Raw genomic sequence first — 19,107 nt, 5'->3', positions numbered from 1 at the left:
TGCTACATCTTTTAAGGTTGAGGAGAACAAAGAACTCTGAAGAGACAAAATACAAGTTTATCACAGAATAAACAACCTTAAATCCTCTATTCAGAATTCAAATATTCAGTTTTATTATTATATTTTAAGTCCTGGGATAACGGGTGCAGAACGTGCAGGTTTGTTACGTAGGTATACATGTGCCATGGTGGTTTACTGCACTCATCAACCTATCATCTACATTAGGTGTTTCTCCTAATGCTATCCCCTCCCCTAGCCCACCACCCCCCGACAGGCCCCTGTGTATGATGTTCCCCTCCCTGTGTCCATGTGTTCTCATTGTTCAACTCCCACTTATGAGAACATGCGATGTTTGGTTTTCTGTTCCTGTGTTAGTTTGCTGAGAATGATGGTTTCCAGCTTCATCCATGTCCCTGCAAAGGACATGAACTCATCCTTTTTTATGGCTGCTTAGTATTCCATGTTGTGTATGTGCCACATTTTCTTCATCCAGTCTATCACTGATGGACATTTGGGTTGGTTCCAAGTCTTTGCTATTGTGAATAGTGCTGCAATAAACATACGTGTGCATGTGTCTTTATAGAATGATTTATAATCCTTTGGGTATATACTCAGTAATGGAATTGCTGGGTCAAATGGTATTTCAGGTTCTAGATCCTTGAGGAATTGCCACACTGTCTTCCACAATGGTTGAAATAATTTACACTCCCACCCAACAGTGTAAAAGCGTTCCTATTTCTCCACATCCTCTTCAGCACCTGTTGTTTCCTGACTTTTTAATAATCGTCATTCTAACTGACGTGAGATGGTATCTGATTGCAGTTTTGATTTGCATTTCTCTAATGACCAGTGATGATGAGCCTTTTTTCATAGGTTTGTTGGCCACTTAAATGTCTTCTTTTGAAAGGTGTCTGTTCATATCCTTCACCCACTTTTTGATGGGGTTGTTTTTTTCTTGTAAATTTATTTAAGTTCCTTGTAGATTCTGGATATTAGCCCTTTGTCATATGGATAGATTGCAAAAATTTTTCCCATTCTGTAGGTCACATGTTCACTCTGATGATAGTTTCTTTTGCTGTGCAGAAGCTCTTTAGTTTAATTAGATCCCATTTGTCAATTTTGGCTTTTGTTGCCATTGCTTTTGATTGTTTTACTCATGACATCTTTGCCCATGTCTACGTCCTGAATGCCTGGGTTTTCTTCTAGGGTTTGTATGGTTTTAGGTCTTATATTTAAGTCTTTAATCCATCTTCAAATATTCAGTTTTAATTTTCATGATCTTTGATTTGCAGGCATGAACATTAAGTTTTTTAGTCTATAATATCAACTCTGTCTCAGGGAAGCCAGTTTTCCTGGTAACCTTGAAAATTAACTTATAAGGAAAGATATTTGTGATGTGATGAAAAGAATCAATCAAGTTCAGGCTCACCTCATATTTAGCAGCAGTAGGAATATCCAGTTTGGTTGTGAAGGAAATATATGATTCAGCATTCAATGTAAAACCATCAGATGTTTTCATCAGTGTATCAAAATTGTTTTCATCAGGTACTTCCGGATTAATAAAGGATAATGCAGGTTTATCTATTTTTTAAAAAAAACAATATTTTAAATCGGTATAAAATATATGTATAATATGTATGACCTATATAAAGGTTTTGGAAAGTTTTTAATAGCATCAAGGCTGACGTGAAAAACAAATAGTGTCTTGGCTGGGTGCACTGGCTCACGCCTGTAATCTCAACACTTTGGGAGGCCGAGGTGGGCGGATTGCCTGAGGTCAGGAGTTTGAGACCAGCCTGGCCAACATGGTGAAATCCTGTCTCTACTAAAAATACAAAAATTAGCCAGTCATGGTGGTGCGCACCTGTAATCCCAGCTACTCGGGAGGCTGGGGCAGGAGAATCGCTGAAACCCAGCAGGCAGAGATTGCATGAGCTGAGATAGCGCCACTGCACTCCAGCCTGGGCGACACAGCGAGACTCCATCTCAAAAAAAAAAAAAAAAAAATTGTGTATTTTTCCATATTCACTTCTCCCAGGATTTTTTAAAGCTTATTAAACAAACAGGACCTCCAGACTCAGCCTGCTTCTTCTAATAATGGGGAAGTAATAGTTTGTAGCACCTACAAGTAAACAGCACAACAGAAGCCAATAATAATCTGTCTATTTCTCTAGCCCCTGGACTGATGAGTTTGCTGTATCAACCTGTAAGGGGAAGCTCTCTCTGGATGGCTATGGGAATGAAAGAATCCGATTTCTACTCTCACACAGCCACCATGAAAGTCATGGAGTAAAATGTGCTGTGTACAGAAGAGAGAGAAGGGAGCAGGCTGCCATGTTCACCGGGCTGGTGTTACAACAGAGAACCTGACAGTCACTGGCCAGTTATCACTTCAGATTACAAATCACACAGAGCATCTGCCTGTTTTCAATCACAAGAGAACAAAACCAAAATCTATAAAGATATTCTGAAAATATGACAGAGTTTAATTGACAAATAAAAGCATAAACATGTCTCTGATCTTTGATATCCTGATAACATTTTACATGTACATGTACTTTGGATCTAGACATATACTTGAGCTAAATGCTCAGATAAAAATAAAGATCCTGTTTTCATGCAAATATTCTTAGTAAAAATAAAAGAAAAAAAGGAAATAGAAACCACAGGTAATGTTCAAAGCTGAGCCTGATTTTCAACCATTAAACCAGGAGGAAATAAAGTTAAAAAAACACATGTATATATAGAAACCTAGATTCCTATGTCTGTCTGCATATAAACACCTTTGAGATAAGTATAAGGTTTCAAAAGACAACTATACAAGCATAATTACTTTTAAAGAAAATGTGCATGCCCACAGGTCTATAAAGTTACTTCCTATTACCTGTGAAATGGTCTCTAAAGATATACACTATACATATAGCAAAACATAGAATAATTGCTTTAAATCTAACTGAGGGCTGGACGAGGCAGCTCACACCTGTAATCTCAGCATTTTGAGAGGCCAAGGCAGGAGGATCATTTAAGGTCAGGAGTTTGAGACCAGCCTCGCCAACATGGTGAAACCCTGTCTCTACTAAAAATAAAAAATTAGCTGGGTGTGGTGGCAGGTATCTGTAATCTCAGCTACTCGGGAGGCTGAGGCAGGAGAATCACTTGAACCCAGGAGGCAGAGGTTGCAGTGAGCTGAGAACATGCCACTGCATTCCAACATGGGCAACAGACTGAGACTCTGTCACAAAAAAAAAAAAAAGAAAAAAAAAATAGTAATAATAGGGCTGGGCACAGAGGCTCACACCTGTAATCCCAGCACTTTGGGAGGCCAAGGCAGGTGGATCACCTGAGGTCGGGAATTCTAGACCAGCCTGACCAACACGGAGAAACCCCGTCTCTACCAAAAATACAAAACTGGCCGGGCATGGTGGCCCATGCTTGTAATCCCAGCTACTTGGGAGGCTGAGGCAGGAGACTCGCTAGAATCCAAGAGGCGGAGGATTTGTGATGAGCGGAGATCGGGCCATTGCACTCCAGCCTGGGCAACAAGAGTGAAACTCCATCTCAAAAAAAAAAAAAAAAAACACAAAAATTATCCAGGCATGGTGGCAGGCACCTGTAATCCCAGCTACTCAGTAGGCTGAGGCAGGAGAATCACTTGAATCTGGGAGGTGGAGGTTGCAGTGAGCCGAGATTGCGCCACTGTACTCCAGCCTGGGTGGCAGAGCAAGACTCTGTCTCAAAAAAATCATAATCATAATCATAAAATAAATCTGAGACATTTTTCCATAACTTTGAGAAAAATTTTCCAGAGTTTCACAAAATATATCAATGTCAAATACTTACAGTTTGTAATATGAATGCAGAACACAGATGGATTAATCTGGTCAACAAGTTTAAATACTCTTTGAGGTGGGTTTGCTGTAAAATTCAATGAATAGATGACCGCTTTTTGACTACAAAACTGGCTGTCGCCCCTGAAAATTAAAAAAATAATAATACAAAGTTACAAGACATAAGCACACAATCTTAGCAAAATTATTTTAAAACTGTCAGATGCTTGTACTGTACTATGTTAACAGTTACGTGGAGGATATTTATGAGAGCATGACGTCCCAGCCACTTGGGAGGTTGAGGCAGGAGAATGGCGTGAACCCAGGAGGCAGAGCTGGCAGTGAGCCAAGATCACGCCACTGCACTCTAGCCTGGGCAACAGAGCAAGACTCTGTCTCGCAAAAAAAAAAAAAAAAAAAGAAAGCACGACATTAGAATTGAATCCAGCTGGGCATGGTGGCTCACACCTGTAATCCCAGCACTTTGGGAGGCCGAGGTAGGCAGATCACAAGGTCAGGAGATCAAGACCAGCCTGGCCAAGATGGAAAAACCCCATCTCTACTAAAAATACAAAAATTAGCTGGGCGTGGTGGCGTGTGCCTGTAATCCCAGCTACTAGGGAGGCTGAGGCACGAACATCGCTTGAACCCAAGAGGCAGAGGTTGCAGTGACCCAAGATCGCGCCACTGCACTCAAGTCTGGTGACAGAGTGAGACTCCATCTCAAAAAAAAAAAAAAAAAAAATTGAATCCTTTTTTTTGAGATGTAGTCTCACTCTCCCAGGCTGGAGTGCAGTGGCACAATCTCAGCTCACTGCAAACTCTGCATCCCAGGTTCAAATGATTCTCCTGCCTCAGCCTCCCAAGTAGCTGGGACTACAGGTGTGCACTGCCATGCCTGGCTAATTTTTGTATTTTTATTAGAGACAGGGTTTCACCATGTTGGCCAGGCTGGTCTCAAACTCCTTACCTCAGATGATCCACCTGCCTCGGCCTCCCAAAGTGCTGGGATTATAGGCATGAGTCACCACACCTGGCTGAATCCATTTTTATTTAGTTTATTCTGTGTTAAAATATTTTGCATTTGGGCCAGTCACAGTAGCATGCACCTGTATTACCAACTACTCAGGAGGCTAAGATGCGAGGATCACTTGAGGTTAGGAGTTCGAGGCCAGTCTGGCAACATAGTGAGATCCTCGTCTCTTTTTAAAAAAGAAAAAGTTTGGCATTTAAAACTTTTTCCTCTAACAGAAAAAAACAAAATTGAGACAAGTAGAATAACCTTTAAGGAAATCTTGTCAAGAACATAGATCAGGGTATAATTTTCATGTCAATGAACTTCATAAACTCTGATAGCATCAATTAGATAAAATTTTGCAGACCTTCAGATTGTTTAAAAGTACCTAGAATAGATCCAAATTCCTTGTCTTTAGAATAAAGCTGTCTTCAAAGGACTGTGAGAATAAGAAAATGTGGAGTCATCTGGAAGGTTTAATGCTTACAAGTTATGGTACAGGGCCAGGCGCAGTGGATCATGCCTGTAATCCCAGCACTTTGGGAGGCCAAGGTGAGCGGATCACCTCAGGTCAGGCATTCAAGACCAGCCTGGCCAACATGGCGAAACCCTGTCTCTACTAAAAATACAAAAATAAATTAGCCAGGCATGGTGGCATGCACCTGTAGTTCCAGCTGCTGGGGAGATTGAGGCAGGAGTATTGCTTGAACCTGGGAGGTTGCAGTGAGCCAAGATCATGCCACTGCACTCCAGCCTGGGCGACAGAGTGAGACTCTCTCTCCAGAAAAAAAAAAAAAAAAAAAGAAGTTATGAGTTAAGTCTTCAACCAATCCCAGATTTGACAAACCCCAATCAATTTGCTATAGATACAGATATAGGCCAAGCACCGTGGCTCATGCCTGTAATCCCAGCATTTTGGGAGGCTAAGGAGGATCACTTGAGGCCAGAAGTTCAAGACCAGCCTGGGCAACACACACCCCTACCTCTACAGAAAACAAAGAAAAAATTAGTCCGGCATGCTGGCAGATGCCTGTAGTACTAACTACTTGGGAGGCTGAGGTAGGAGGACTGCTTGAGCCCAGGAGCAAGGTTACAGTGAGCTATGATCGTTGTCACTGCACTCCAGCCTGGGTGACAGAGCAAGACCTGTCTCAAAAAAACATAGAGGCTGGGCACAGTGGCTCACGCCTACAATGCCAGTACTTTGGGAGGCCATGGCAGGAGGATCACTTGAAGCCAGGAGTTCAAGACCAGCCTGGGCAACAAAATGAGATTTTTGTCTCTAAAAAAAAAAAAAAATAGACAGATAGCTGGACAGACAGATAATGGTATAGAGACAGTCATAATAAAAATGGGACCATATTCTACATACTGTTTTAAGGCTTTTCTCACTTAATATATAATGCCTAATATGCACTTACCATATTATACTAAGTGGCTTCATCATCGTATACCAGCCTATTAATACCCCAATTTGTTTAACCAATATTGATATGGATATGGTACAGCACAAGCACCATGGCTCATGCCTGTAATCCCAGCATTTTGGGAGGCTGGGGAGGATCACTTGAGTCCAGGAGTTCAAGACCAGCCTGGGCAACACAGATCCCTATCTCTACAAAAAAACAAAGAAAAAATTAGCCCAGCATGCTAGCAGATGCCTATAGTTCTAACTACTTCGGAGGCTGAGGTAGGAGGACTGCTTGAGCCCAGGAGCAAGGTTACAGCGAGCTATGATCGTTGGTTTAGGTTTAGGTTTCTAATTTTCCCCAATTATATGTAATGCTATAATGACATCCTTATACATACATCTTTATGACTGTCTCCAGTTGTTTCCTTAGGATATGTTTCTTGAACTGGAACTGCTAAACCAAAAGGCAGGTAACATTATTTAAAGCTTCTGAGACACACTCCCAGATTGCCCTCTAGAAGGGCACAATATACATTCTCACCAACACTGTAGTAAGAGTGCCTATTTCCCTGTACTCTTGCCAAGACTGGATATTATCATTCAGTTTTTACTGGGCCTTAAAGGATAAGTAGAAATCAGACAGACAGTAGGAATGGGAAGCAAATCCAAGTGCAAGAACGGCAATGGCCAAGGCTGGGTAACGACTCATGGTCTTTGGGAAACTCTGAGTACCAAGGCTGGACTGGAGTGGATTTGAGATGGCTGGTAGCAAGTGATAGGCTCTGAAAGAAGGTGGAATGAATCTGAATCCAGGCTAAGAAGCCTATGGATAATGAGAACTTCTGAAGGTCTTTTAGTGAGTGCCTGACAGGATGAGGTGTGAGCTCATAAAGCAGGAGCAGGGATGGACGACCACGAGGGCTAGAGTGATGGAAGTCTCCACAGAATGGGACTCCTTACTCCCCTCCAGTCAGCCACCTCCCCAATCCTCTGCAGTATTTCAGTATCATCATCAGATCTAGATACTTCTCCCTAGCCCCACTGTCACAGCTTTTGGGGAGGGTGGGGAGGGAAACCATTAATCCGCATCTGCAATAGCTTTTTACTTGGTTCTCTGCCACCAGGCTTGGCCTTGTGATCCACTGCACATGCTGCTGCAGAATTACGTAAGATGGGAATCTGATCCTCTTACAACCCAGGTCCTGTGGACTTCAGGACAGAGTCCAAACCCCTTAGCATACACACAAGGCCCCTGGGGACCTGACCCCTGATCTCTTTGCTACACTCCTCTCACCCCACCCCTCTTCTGGCCACACTGAGTTACCTGCAGTTAAGCAGGCCATCTCGCATCCCCCCATCTCTGTCCACGCAGTTCCCTCTGCCTGGAATGCCCTTCCCCTCAGTCCATGCTGACCATCTTCCACGTGTCCTTCAGGACCCAGCTCAGCTCCTGTTTTCTGGGGAGCATTCCTTAGTGGGGCTGAGTTAGATGCCATTCCTCTGCCTTCTCATCGTGCTTGATGTAGAAACTGCCATCCACTCCTCTGTCTCCCTTACTCGACGGTAAGCTCTTTGAAGGCAGGAGAGTGCCTAACTCATCTTTATGTCCCTGGTGCTGGCACTCAGGAGGTGCTCAAGAAAGGTTGGGAGAAAGGAAAGACTGCTGAGACAGGAAAAGGAAAGGAAGAGGCAGGGGTCGGGGAGCCTCCAGGTTTTTGGCCTGGTGTCGGCCTAAAAGACTAATGGTAGAGGAAATCAAAAAGGGACACTAGGAAATCAGTTAGAGGTAGAAGGGAGAAATTCATTTATCCATTCAACTCATTATTATTATTATTATTTTTTTTTTTTTGATGGAGTTTCGCTCTTGTTGCCCAGGCTAGAGTGCAACGGTTCGATCTTGGCTCCTGCAACCTCTGCCTCCCAGGTTCAAGCGATTCTCCCACCTCGGCCCCCTGAGTAGCTGGGATTACAGGCACTCACCACCACGCCCAGCTAATTTTCGTATTTTTAATAGAGACGGGGTTTCACAATCTTGGCCAGGCTGGTCTCGAACTCCTGACCTCAAGTGATCCACACGCCTCAGCCTCCCAAAGTGCTGGGATTACAGGCGTGAGACACCGTGCCCAGCCAATTCAACTCATTCTTAATGAGGGCCCACTATGTGGCAGGAGCTCTACTAGGCACTATGGTTAAGGAGTAGAGATCTTCCAGGCTAGGCACAGTGGCTAATACCTGTAATCCCAGCACTTTGGGATGCTGAGGTGGGCGGATCACGAGGTCAGAAGTTCAAGACCAGCCTGGCTAACATGGTGAAACCCTGTCTGTACTAAAATACAAAAAATTAGCTGGGCATGGTGACACATGCCTGTAGTCCCAGCTCCTTGGGAGGCTGAGGCAGGAAAACTGCTTGAACCCAGCAGGCGGAGGTTGCAGTGAGCCGAGATGGAGCCACTGCACTCTAGCCTGGGCAACAGAGCAAAACTCTGTCTCAAAAAAAAAAAAAAAAAAAAATAGCCCCAAGTTGGAGCAAAAATCTCACTTTCAGGCTCCTGTATTTACTAAGGGAGGAAAACAGAATGATTTTCAACAAATACTGAAACATGCTACAGGCCAGGTAGCCAGAAAATTAATCTGACTACATTGCTCTGTTCTCTGAGCATTTTTACAAAACTAGAAATAGGATCAAAATTCCGTTGGTCAATAAAATAGTTTCTCACAGGAAAAACCCATTGTACTTCTTAAAAGGGTTCACCTATCAAGTATCAATTGCTAAAACTTGCTATAAGGCTAAATTTAAATTAGCTATCTCTGAATACTAAATTGGTCCCATCCTGAATTAATGAGCCTCTTCTAAGTGCTGCTAGTTTTTCAAAAAGCCTTGAAGCTGGGCGCATTGGCTTACACCTGAAATCCTAGCACTTTGGAAGGCCAAGGCGGGCGGATCACCTGAGGTCAGGAGTTCGAGACCAGCCTGACCAGTATGGTGAAACCCCAGCTCTACTAAAAATACACCAGGCAGCGTGGTGTGCACCTATAGTCCCAGCTACTCAGGAGGCTGAGACAGGAGAATTGCTTGAAGCCAGGAGGCGGAGGTTGCAGGGAGCCACTATCGCACCACTGTACTCCAGCCTGGGCAACAGAGCGAGACTCCATCTCATAAAAAAAAAAAAAAGAAGCCTTGAAATCTCAATTATAAGAGATCATTCAGAACAGATTATTTACCTTATAATCAGCTGGGAATGTCACTTTTCATTGTCCTGTACAATGCGAACTGTGAGAATTCCTGGTAGATTTACATATCAGAAAAGTACAAAGATTTCTTATCTAAATTTTTGTTACAAATACTATGTCCACAACAAAAGCTGTAAATTAAAATGCACTTTTCACCCTAGGCTATACTAATTCACTGATACAAAAAATGTGACCACTGTCTACAACTCAAATTGAAATGTAATTCAATCTTCAAACACGGAGGTTTCATTACATTATTTTAATGTATATTCTCTCTTCTCTTTTGCCTGCACAGTCACCTGGCTGAATGCAAATAAGGGATAGCTACTTTTTTTTTTTTTTTTTTTGAGACCGAGTCTCGCTCTGTCGCCCAGGCTACAGTGCAGTAGCGCAATCTCCGCTCACTGCAAGCTCTGCCTCCCGGGTTCACGCCATTCTCCTGCCTCAGCCTCCCAAGTAGCCGGGACCACTGGTGCCCACCAACACGCCCAGCTAATTTTTTTGGATTTTTAATAGAGACGGGGTTTCACCGTGTTAGCCAGAATGGTCCCAATCTCCTGACCTCATGATCCACCCACCTCAGCCTCCCAAAGTGCTGGTATTACAGGTGTGAGCCACGGCGCCCTACCAGGGATAGCTACTTTTTTACATATTTGTTTGGACGGTATGGCTTCAGAACGATGCAAAACACTGAAAATCAGGTTTGGGTTTTTAAGCCTGGGAAAGTTTTCCCTTTCTCCAAATTGTATTATCCTGGTCAAAATTTTTCAAAATTGCATGTGTCATACATAAACTTACGTGACAACTGGAACTGAGCAGGCAGAAAAGACACTGAAATCCATGGAGCTGCAGTCGGGATCACAGCAGCAGTTGACGTCACACTGTGCTGGGGATAAGTCACAGACACACAGAGCAGCAACTGCAAAAAAATAAGGGTAGGATCCAGAGCATCACCATCAGCAGGTGGTGACTGCCCCCTGCCACCACAGTGTATCATAAGTCAATTTCATACAAAAGGTCCATTTTATCTTTCCTATTGCATTTGGGGGAAATTTGTGAAGTGGAAATGAGTCAGTTTGAGCATCCCACAATCAGAGGTTTCCCCAAAGTGGCTAATGATCTGACTCGCTTGGAAAGTTCTGTTAGTGCTTTGCCTACAGAGATGCTGATTCGGTAAGCTGAATATGAAACCCAGGCATTTGCAGTTTTCAGAAACTTTCCAGGTGATGCTTATAATTAGACAAGTTTAAGAACAAGCACCCCTAAACCATTTGCCTGGCCATAAGAACCACCAGTTTAAAACTCCAAAGTCCTTAAGCCCCTTCTCTGGAGATTACCATTCAGAGGAAGTGCCCACTTAAACCTTCAGGAAAGAGACTTTTCAACCTTGCCCCTCTCTTCACGTATAACCTGCTGCTTTAAAGCTGAACTCATATTCACAGACCCTTGGCCAAGAATCATACTGGCTCTGGTGCTCAGAATGTCTTTGGTGATTTAGACAATAAGGTATGAGGGCGGGGTAGGAATCTCCCCGACTTCACAACTTTTAATTATTTTCTTTATTTAATTATTTTTTAAAGGAATTTTGGCTCTTGTTGCCCAGGCTGGAGTGCAATGGTGCAATCTTGGCTCACTGCAACCTCCACCTCCTGGGTTCAAGCTATTCTCCTGCCTCAGCCTCCTGAGTAGCTGGGATTACAGGCATGCACTACCATGCCCAACTTTTTTTTTTTTTTTTTTTTTTTTTGTATTTTTAGTAGAGACAGGGCTTCACCATGTTGGCCAGGCTGGTCTCGAACTCCTGACCTCAAGTGATCCGCCGGCCTTAGCCACCCAAAGTGCTGGGACTACAGGTGTGAGCCACCACTCCTGGTCAACTTTTAATCATTAATAAGGATGATTTTTCTTTGCCACTTTGTAACAAAGATGATTATCTGGATTTTTAATTCTCTTATTTTATTCTGTCAAGGAAAAGACAACCCTTTTAAAAAAAGAGAATGAATTTATGGTTGCAATTATTGCTGGAAGGGAAGAAGATCAACCTTCAATCTTATCTGTAACGTTTTCTTTTTCAAAAGAAGATTTCAAACCAGGCACGGTGGCTCACACCTGTAATTCCAGCACTTTGGGAGGCGGGCAGATCACTTGAGGTCAGGAGTTTGAGACCGCCCTGGCCCACATGGTTAAACCCTGTCTCTATTAAAAATACAAAAATTAGGCCGGACGCGGTGATTCACGCCTGTAATCCCAGCACTTTGGGAGGCCGAGGCAGGCGGATCACAAGGTCAGGAGATTGAGACCATCCTGGCTAACACGGTGAAACCCCATCTCTACTAAAAATACAAAAACTAGCTGGGTGTGGTGGCGGGCACCTGTAGTCCCAGCTACTGGGGAGGCTGAGGAGGGAGAATGGCGTGAACCCAGGAGGCGGGGCTTGCAGTGAGCCGAGATCGCGTCATTGCACTCCAGCCTGGGCGACAGAGCGAGACTCCATCTCAAAAAAAAAAAAATACAAAAATTAGCCAGGCATGGTGGTGGGCGCATGTAATCCCAGCTACTCAGGGAGGCTAAGGCAGGAGAATTGTTTGAACCCAGAAGGCAGAGGTTGCAGTAAACCGAGATCACACCACTGCACTCCAGCCTGGATGACATAGGGAGACTCCATCTCAAAAAAGAAAAAAAAAAAAATCTCAAGCCAAAAAACAAAAATAACAAAAAAGGAATCTGAAGCAAATGCTGCTAGTGTCCACCCAACATTCTTATTTGTACGTATGAATTATTTCACGATAAAAAAGCTTTAGAAAAATGTACCCCACAGCGGCCGGACGCAGTGGCTCACGCCTGTAATCCCAACACGTTGGGAGGCTGAGGCAGGTGGATCATGAGGTCAGGAGGTCCAGGCCAGCCTGGCCAATATGGTAAAACCCTGTCTCTACTGAAAATACAAAAATTAGTCGGGCGTGGTGGCACACACCCATAGTCCCAGCTACTCAGGAGGCTGAGGCAGAAGAATCGCCTGAACCCAGGAGGCAGAGGTTGCAGCGAGCCGAGATCGTGCCACTGCACTCCAGCCTGGGTGACAGGGCAAGATTCCATCTCAAAAAAAAAAAAAAAAAGAAAAAGAAAAAAGAAAAATTATCCCATAGCTCACGCCTGTATCCTAGCACTCTGGAAGGCTCAGAAGAGTGGATCCCCTGAGGTTAGGAGTTCAAGACCAGCCTGGCCAACATGGTAAAACTCCATCTCTACTAAAAATACCAAAAAAATTAGCCAGGCATGGTGGCGCGCGGCTGTAATCCCAGCTACTTGGGAGGCTGAGACATGAGAATCGCTCGAACCTGGGAGGTGGAGGTTGCAGTGAGCTGAGACTGCACCACTGCAGTCCAGCCTGGGCGATTAAAAAAAAAAAGAGTACCCCGTAAAAGGTATAATGCACTCTGCAAAAAAAATGTGTGAGGTGAAGGGGAAGGTTTTGTTAATATGCCATGATTTCTTAGTCTAAGACACAAAAGCTTTCCCCCTAAAGTTTACAGTGCTTCTCTCTAGTTGAGAACTCTTCTATGTGCTTAGTAAAATGACACAACTTATGCACGCTAATGTGAAAAATAAAAGGTGCTTTAGGTTCCCTGTATGTTTAAAATTACTATCTTGCTTTGTTTTCAAAACTTAAAGCCCTTATAGGCAGCTATAAGACTACTAAGGACGAAGCAATAGTGTTTAGTAACTCCACTTAGGAAAAAGGTTTCTACCCAGGATGCGAGTGCACTTAATCATCCAACAAGTAGCTGTTGAGCCCCTGTCAGGTCTAAGCAGCACTCAGCTGCTCTTGCCTCCTATCGCATCTGCACACCTGGCTTGTAGAGCAGGGTACTAATGAACAGAGCCCAGATTCAAGATGAAGGGTTATCACTCTTCTCTACCAACACTGCCTGAAGCCACCTGCAATTTTCCATCCAGTTCTCCACTCAGAGTCAGCCTGCTGCTCCGATATCTACAAGTTGTGTGTCCTAAAATTAGGCAAATAATTTACCCACCTGAAAAATGGGGATAACAGTATCCTCATCATGGGGTTGTTGTAAGAATTAAATGAGATACATCATAGGTGAAATGCTTAGCACAGTGCCTGCCACACAGTGAAGTTAACAAATGAGTTATTACTGTCACAAGTCTAAAGAGAGGTCCTTTAAAAAGGTGAAGACAGGCGACTGGCAGAGTGCAGTGGCTCAAGCCTGTAATCCTAACACTATGGGAGGCCTAGGTGGGTAATCACTTGAGGCCAGGAGTTCAAGACCAGCCTAGGCAACATGGCGAAACCCCGTCTCTACAAAAAATTAGCCAGGCGTGGTGGCATGCACCTATAGTTCCAGCTACCTGGGAGTCTGAGGTGGGAAGATCACCTGAGCCTAGGAGGTCGAGGCTGCAGTGAGCTGTGATCATGCCACTATACTTCAGCCTGAGTGACAGAGTGAGACCCTGTATCCAAAAAAAAAAATAAAGTGTGAGGACAAGCACAAATTCATCCCCTATACTGGAAAAACAGCCTTGAACACATGCTATAATAATGATGTTTCAAGCATAGCTTTATTTTGGAGAGAAAATGCATTAACAGATGGAGTACTTACATGAATAAAAGACAATCCAGTCCAAAAACCTTAGAGTTTCAGGCATTGAATACTTGGCTTTATTCTGTCCCAGTTTATCACTGATTTAACTTCCCTACTAATTCATCAAATCAACAATTTAAATATAAAACAGAGCTCTGTTTATATATTAAAATAGCAAATATATTTCTCTGTACTTTTTCTTTCAGATTACTCGTAATTCAGAAAGGAGAGCTTTTGGAGAAATAAAGGTTCAGTAACTTAAGTCCTAGAGTTCAAGATCTCAGCTGATGACTTTTTTACTTACTAATACTGAGCTTTAATCAATTTGAGAAAAGATCTTAAGAAGGGATAGGCCAGGCACAGTTGTTGACACCTGTAATCCCAGCACTTTGGAAGGCCAAGGTGGGAGGATCACTTGAGCCCAGGAGTTTGAGATCAGCCTGAACAACGTAGCGAGATCTCATCTCTACTAAAAATAAAAAAATTAAAAAAGCAAGCTGGGGGAGCACACCTGTGGTTCTAGCTACTCTGGAGGCTGAGGCAGAAGGATCCCTTGAGCCCAGCAGATTGAGACTTAAGTGAGATATAATCACGCCACTGCACTCCAGCCTGGGTAACAGAGCGAGACCTTGTCACAAAAAGAAAAAAAGACTGAAAAAAAGATTTAAAGTACTGCATATCTATTGGGGTTACTCTCAATTCACACAATCAGAAAATTTAAAAAAACTTTGAGATCATGAACCACTTTAAGAATTGGCTGCTATGAACTCTCATCTCAGGAAAAGGCATATTCACAAAGTTTTGCACTCAATCTTAGCGGGTCACAGTCATTCAGTCAAGTCATCCACGTCAATTTTTTTTTTTTTTTGAGACAGTCTTGCTCTGTCGCCCAGTCTGGAGTGCAGTGGTAATTACTGCAACCTCTGCCTCCTGGGTTCAAGCGATTCTCCTGCCTCAGCCTCCCGAGTAGCTAGGATTACAGGCATGCAGCACCATGCTCGGCTATTTTTTCTATTTTTAGTAGAGACTGGGTTTCGCCATTTTGACCAGGCTGATCTTGAACTCCTACCTCAAGCAATCCACCCGACTTGACCTCCCAAAGTGTTGGGATTACAGGCGTGAGCCGCGGCGCCAGCCAAACGTCAAATTAGATTATAAAATATTTCCACTAAATGTGTAATTCTAGAATTAAACAATCATTTTCTGAAAAAAAATGTTAATTATCCCTAAATATGACTCCTAAGAAGTGAGCATAAACCCTCCCTCAATAGCTTTCCACCTCCAATTCAACACAGGAGGAATCCTGGGTTTTTAGAATTCAGGTCAACCGACAAGGGTCTTAACATAGTCACATTTAGTAAGACCTTTGGCCTCTCTTTAAGTGAAAGTTCAGTGCAGCCTAGGCACTAATTTCCACCATTGTCTCGACTTAATTTCGTCTTGGGCTGCAAGGATTCATTCATTATTGCTCTTTGCATCACTGTTGTCTGGGACCACTTCAAGTATTTTCAAAGGTTTGATACCGTCCCACTTAAACTCTCTGAGACCCGGTTTTCTCATTTACCTGACAGTGATAGTAACAGCTACCTCTCAGGGTTATTGTTTAGAGAACGGACGTTTATGGAACACTCAGCAGTGTCTGCACACAGTAAGTGTTCAATAAGCGTTAGCTATCATTATCCCGGGGCTGCCCCCTTGAGGTTGGATCACTGTGGACCCCAGGAGCTGGCACATGGTACCCACCGTCCGTGACCGGGGTAGGCCTGGGGCCCGAGGAGGGCCCTGGAGCCCTGGGAGTCCCGGGGGGCCTGGTCGACGGGGAAGTTCCGAAAGTGGCCAGGGCTGCCTCGGTGGAGTTGAGGCCCTCTGTCGTCACCGCCGGGGTGGCCTCGGTCTGGGCGCTCACGGAGGCCCAGCAGCCCAGGAGCACCACCAGGAGCGGCGGGAGACCTCGCGGCCTCATCTCCTAGGGGGTCCCAGCGAGGCCCGCGACAGGGACCGCGCGTTGCCCGGCAACCGCGACAGCCAGGCGCGGGGCATCACGGGAAGGGGCTTGCGAAGCCGCGAGAAGCTGCGGGAGACTGACCCGGGCGAAGCCTGGATGAGGCAAGGGGCGGATCCCGGATGAGGCCGGAGGGCGGAGCCTGGGTGAGGCAGCGATGGCAGGCACAGGGGCGAGCACTAGTGAGCGGGTGTGAAGCTGGCGTAAACGAGGGGCGTGTAAATCCCGGCTGTGGTTCCCAACCGGTCTGCGGCGCTTGCTTAAAAAATGCAGATTTTCTGTAGTTCCAGGTACTCGGGAGGCTGAGGCAGGAGAATCGCTTGAACCCGGGAGGTGAAGGCTACAGTGAGCCGTGAGCGTGCCACTGCACTCCAGCCTGGGCGACAGTGCGAGACTCTGTCTCAACCAAAAAAAAAAAAGACGGATTTCCAGGTACCACCTCAGGAGATCCTGAGTCAGTTAGTCTAGGGCAGGACCCAGGAATCAGTTTTTGGGGCATTTTTTTGAGACAGGGTCTCACTCTGTCGCCCAGGCTGGAGTGCAGTAGCGCGATCTCGGCTCACTGCAGCCTCGACCTCTGGGGCTCAAGCAATCCTCCCACTTCAGCCTCCTGAGTGGCTGGGAACTCAGGCGCGCGCCACCGTACCCAGCTAATTTTTGTATTTTTAATTTTTTTTTTTTTGTAGAGACGAGGTCTCCCTCCGTCGCCCGGACTGGTCTCGAACTCCTGGGTTCAAGTGATCCACCTGCTCCAGCCTCCTGAGTCCTGAGTAGTTGGGATTACAGGCGTGAGCCACCACTCCCAGCCAGGAATAATTATTTTTTAACAAATGTCCCGACGCAAGCAGATGAGTTGAACGGAAATTTGGGAAGCGCCGTCCCAACGCCACTAACGTGGGTGTTTCGAAGGAGCACAGGGATCTGTGAGATCACTGTCCCTGAATTCTCTCTATCCCAGACTCTGTCAACATTGGCTTCACCTTTTTGTTTTAGCTGCATCTCATAAGGTTGCCAGATAACTTCTGTCTGCTGTATTGTGATAAAGGGGACAAATGAACACTTAATACTTTTTATTATTTTTTGTAGGGGGGGGGTCTCACTATGTTGATCAGGCTAGTCACAAACTCCTGGCCTCAAGTGATCCTCCCACCTCAGCCTCCCAAAGAGCTGGGATTACAGGCATGAGCCACCACGCCAGGCCTAAGAACGTATTTAAAGACAAAAATCTTTTACAAAAATTAAGTAAAATAATTTAGACATCTTAAAGGGGAAAACAAAGCAAATCCACTGTAATGCTACAAAATGACCTGGAGACCCTAAGATTTAGGAAAGCCTCTCCATTCTGAATGGGCTTATTTAGGAGGTACCCAAGCCCAGGGATATTGGCTGCACCTTTGACACTTAATCTCCATACAGTTCAGAAGTAGATGTCGAAGTACTTAGACATGGCCAGGCACAGTGGCTCACACCTGTACTCCCAGCCCTTTGGGAGGATCGCTTGAGTCCAGGAGTTGAGAACAGCCTGGGCAACATGGTGAAACCACATCTCTACAAAAAATACAAAAATTAGCCAGGTATGGTGGCACGTGCCTGTAGTCCCAGCTACTCAGGAGGCTGAGGTGGAAGGATCGCCTCAGTCTGGAGAGCTTGAGGCTGCAGTAAGCCATGATCGTGCCACTGCACTCCAAAACAAAAAAAACCTTAAACATAACACAGTATTTATTCAAGAAATGTATATACCAATTCAAAAGAATGCCAAACAGTATATATATATCTAGTTTATTAAATGTATTTAGCAAAACTAAATCCTCAAAGTGATATCTTTAGCACCTTCCTGTGGCATTCCAGAGACAGTGTATAAAAATATAATTGAATCACTCAAATGTGTAAGACAGATACTTCTCTTTTTTCTGCGAAGGATTGCTTTAGCATCTGACTGAAATTCTGGACTGCTTTTAATAACTGATTAAATGCTTCCCCTTTTACAAAAATAACCAAAATAGGCCGGGCATGGTGGCTCACGCCTGTAATCCCAGCACTTTGGGAGGCTAAGGCGGGTGGATCACGAGGTCAAGAGATTGAGACCATCCTGGCCAACATGGTGAAACCCCGTCTTTACTAAAAATACAAAAATTAGCTGAGCGTGGTGGTGGGCACCTGTAGTCCCAGCTACTCGGGAGGCTGAGGTGGGATAACTGCTTGAACCTGGGAGGCGGAGGTTGCAGTGAGTCGAGATCACACCACTGCACTCCAGCCTGGTGACACAGCGAGACTCTGTCTCAAAAAAGAAAAAAAAGTATATTTTCCAAACCTTCATCTCATAACTTCTAAAACCAGGGCATGTTTGTTTTCCTTTTTAAACCTCTTTACTTCCAGCCCTCTACTTTCTTTCCTATTCCTTGATACCTGTGAACCATTTTGTTCTATTTTCTGTTTTGAAATTTTAGACTGCTGGATTAAATTTTGATAACTCATCCTTTACCTTCATAATTTTTTTTTTTTTTTGAGATGGAGTCTCACTGTGTCACCCAGGCTAGAGTGCAGTAGCAGGATCTCGGCTCAGTGCAACCTTTGCCTTCCAGGTTCAAGTGATTCCCCTGCCTCAGCCTCCCAAGTAGCTGGGATTACAGGCACCCACCACCAAGCCCAGCTAATTTTTGTATTTTTAGTAGAGACGGGGTTTCACCATATTTGGCAGGCTGTTCTCGAACTCCTGACCTCAAGTGATCTGCCCACCTTGGCCTCCCAAAGTGCTGGGATTACAGGCGTGAGCCACCACTCCCATCCAGTTTTATAATTTTTGTTATGGTTATAGGACCTCTGAGGTCCTCTTCAAGTCTGATATCCCATTATTCCAAGCAGGAACTGCTATGATATGATTTGCCAATTTCACCACCTCTTTTGTCCAATCTCAAACAAACACTTGGTAGATGGCCCCAAAGTAATTTTATGTTTGACTCTGAATGAGGATTGCACCTACCCAGATACATTTTGCAAACATTAGGAACATTGGAACT

General features: G+C 44.5%; 1 protein-coding gene across 16 annotated transcripts in view; it reads right to left on the bottom strand.

Annotated features, from left to right (window-relative positions):
* TCTN1 (tectonic family member 1) overlaps positions 1-16,209 on the bottom strand; it is a 37,087-nt gene extending 20,878 nt beyond the window's left edge. For 11 of the 16 annotated variants that reach the window (XR_008512392.2, XR_008512393.2, XR_008512394.2 and 8 more), the window contains exons 1-4: positions 15,832-16,166; positions 10,283-10,403; positions 3,841-3,971; positions 1,430-1,581 (exon numbers count right to left, since the gene is read on the bottom strand). Coding sequence is in view for 12 of the 16 variants with exons in the window: in XM_054528228.2 (XP_054384203.1) it covers positions 1,430-1,581; positions 3,841-3,971; positions 10,283-10,403; positions 15,832-16,051 (624 nt within the window). In the remaining 4 variants the exon portion in view is untranslated. Of the gene's footprint in view, positions 1-1,429; positions 1,582-3,840; positions 3,972-10,282; positions 10,404-13,855; positions 13,958-15,831 lie in introns of all 16 variants that reach the window. The other 5 variants (XM_054528230.2, XM_063711901.1, XM_063711903.1 and 2 more) reach the window with 5 other exon arrangements.
* Positions 16,210-19,107: the final 2,898 nt, after the last annotated feature.

The sequence above is a fragment of the Pongo abelii genome, chromosome 10, assembly GCF_028885655.2.
Source record: "Pongo abelii isolate AG06213 chromosome 10, NHGRI_mPonAbe1-v2.0_pri, whole genome shotgun sequence".
Taxonomy (NCBI): domain Eukaryota; kingdom Metazoa; phylum Chordata; class Mammalia; order Primates; family Hominidae; genus Pongo; species Pongo abelii.
The sequence above is the reverse complement of the archived record's forward strand: the minus strand, read 5'-3'. Positions and strand labels throughout refer to the sequence as shown.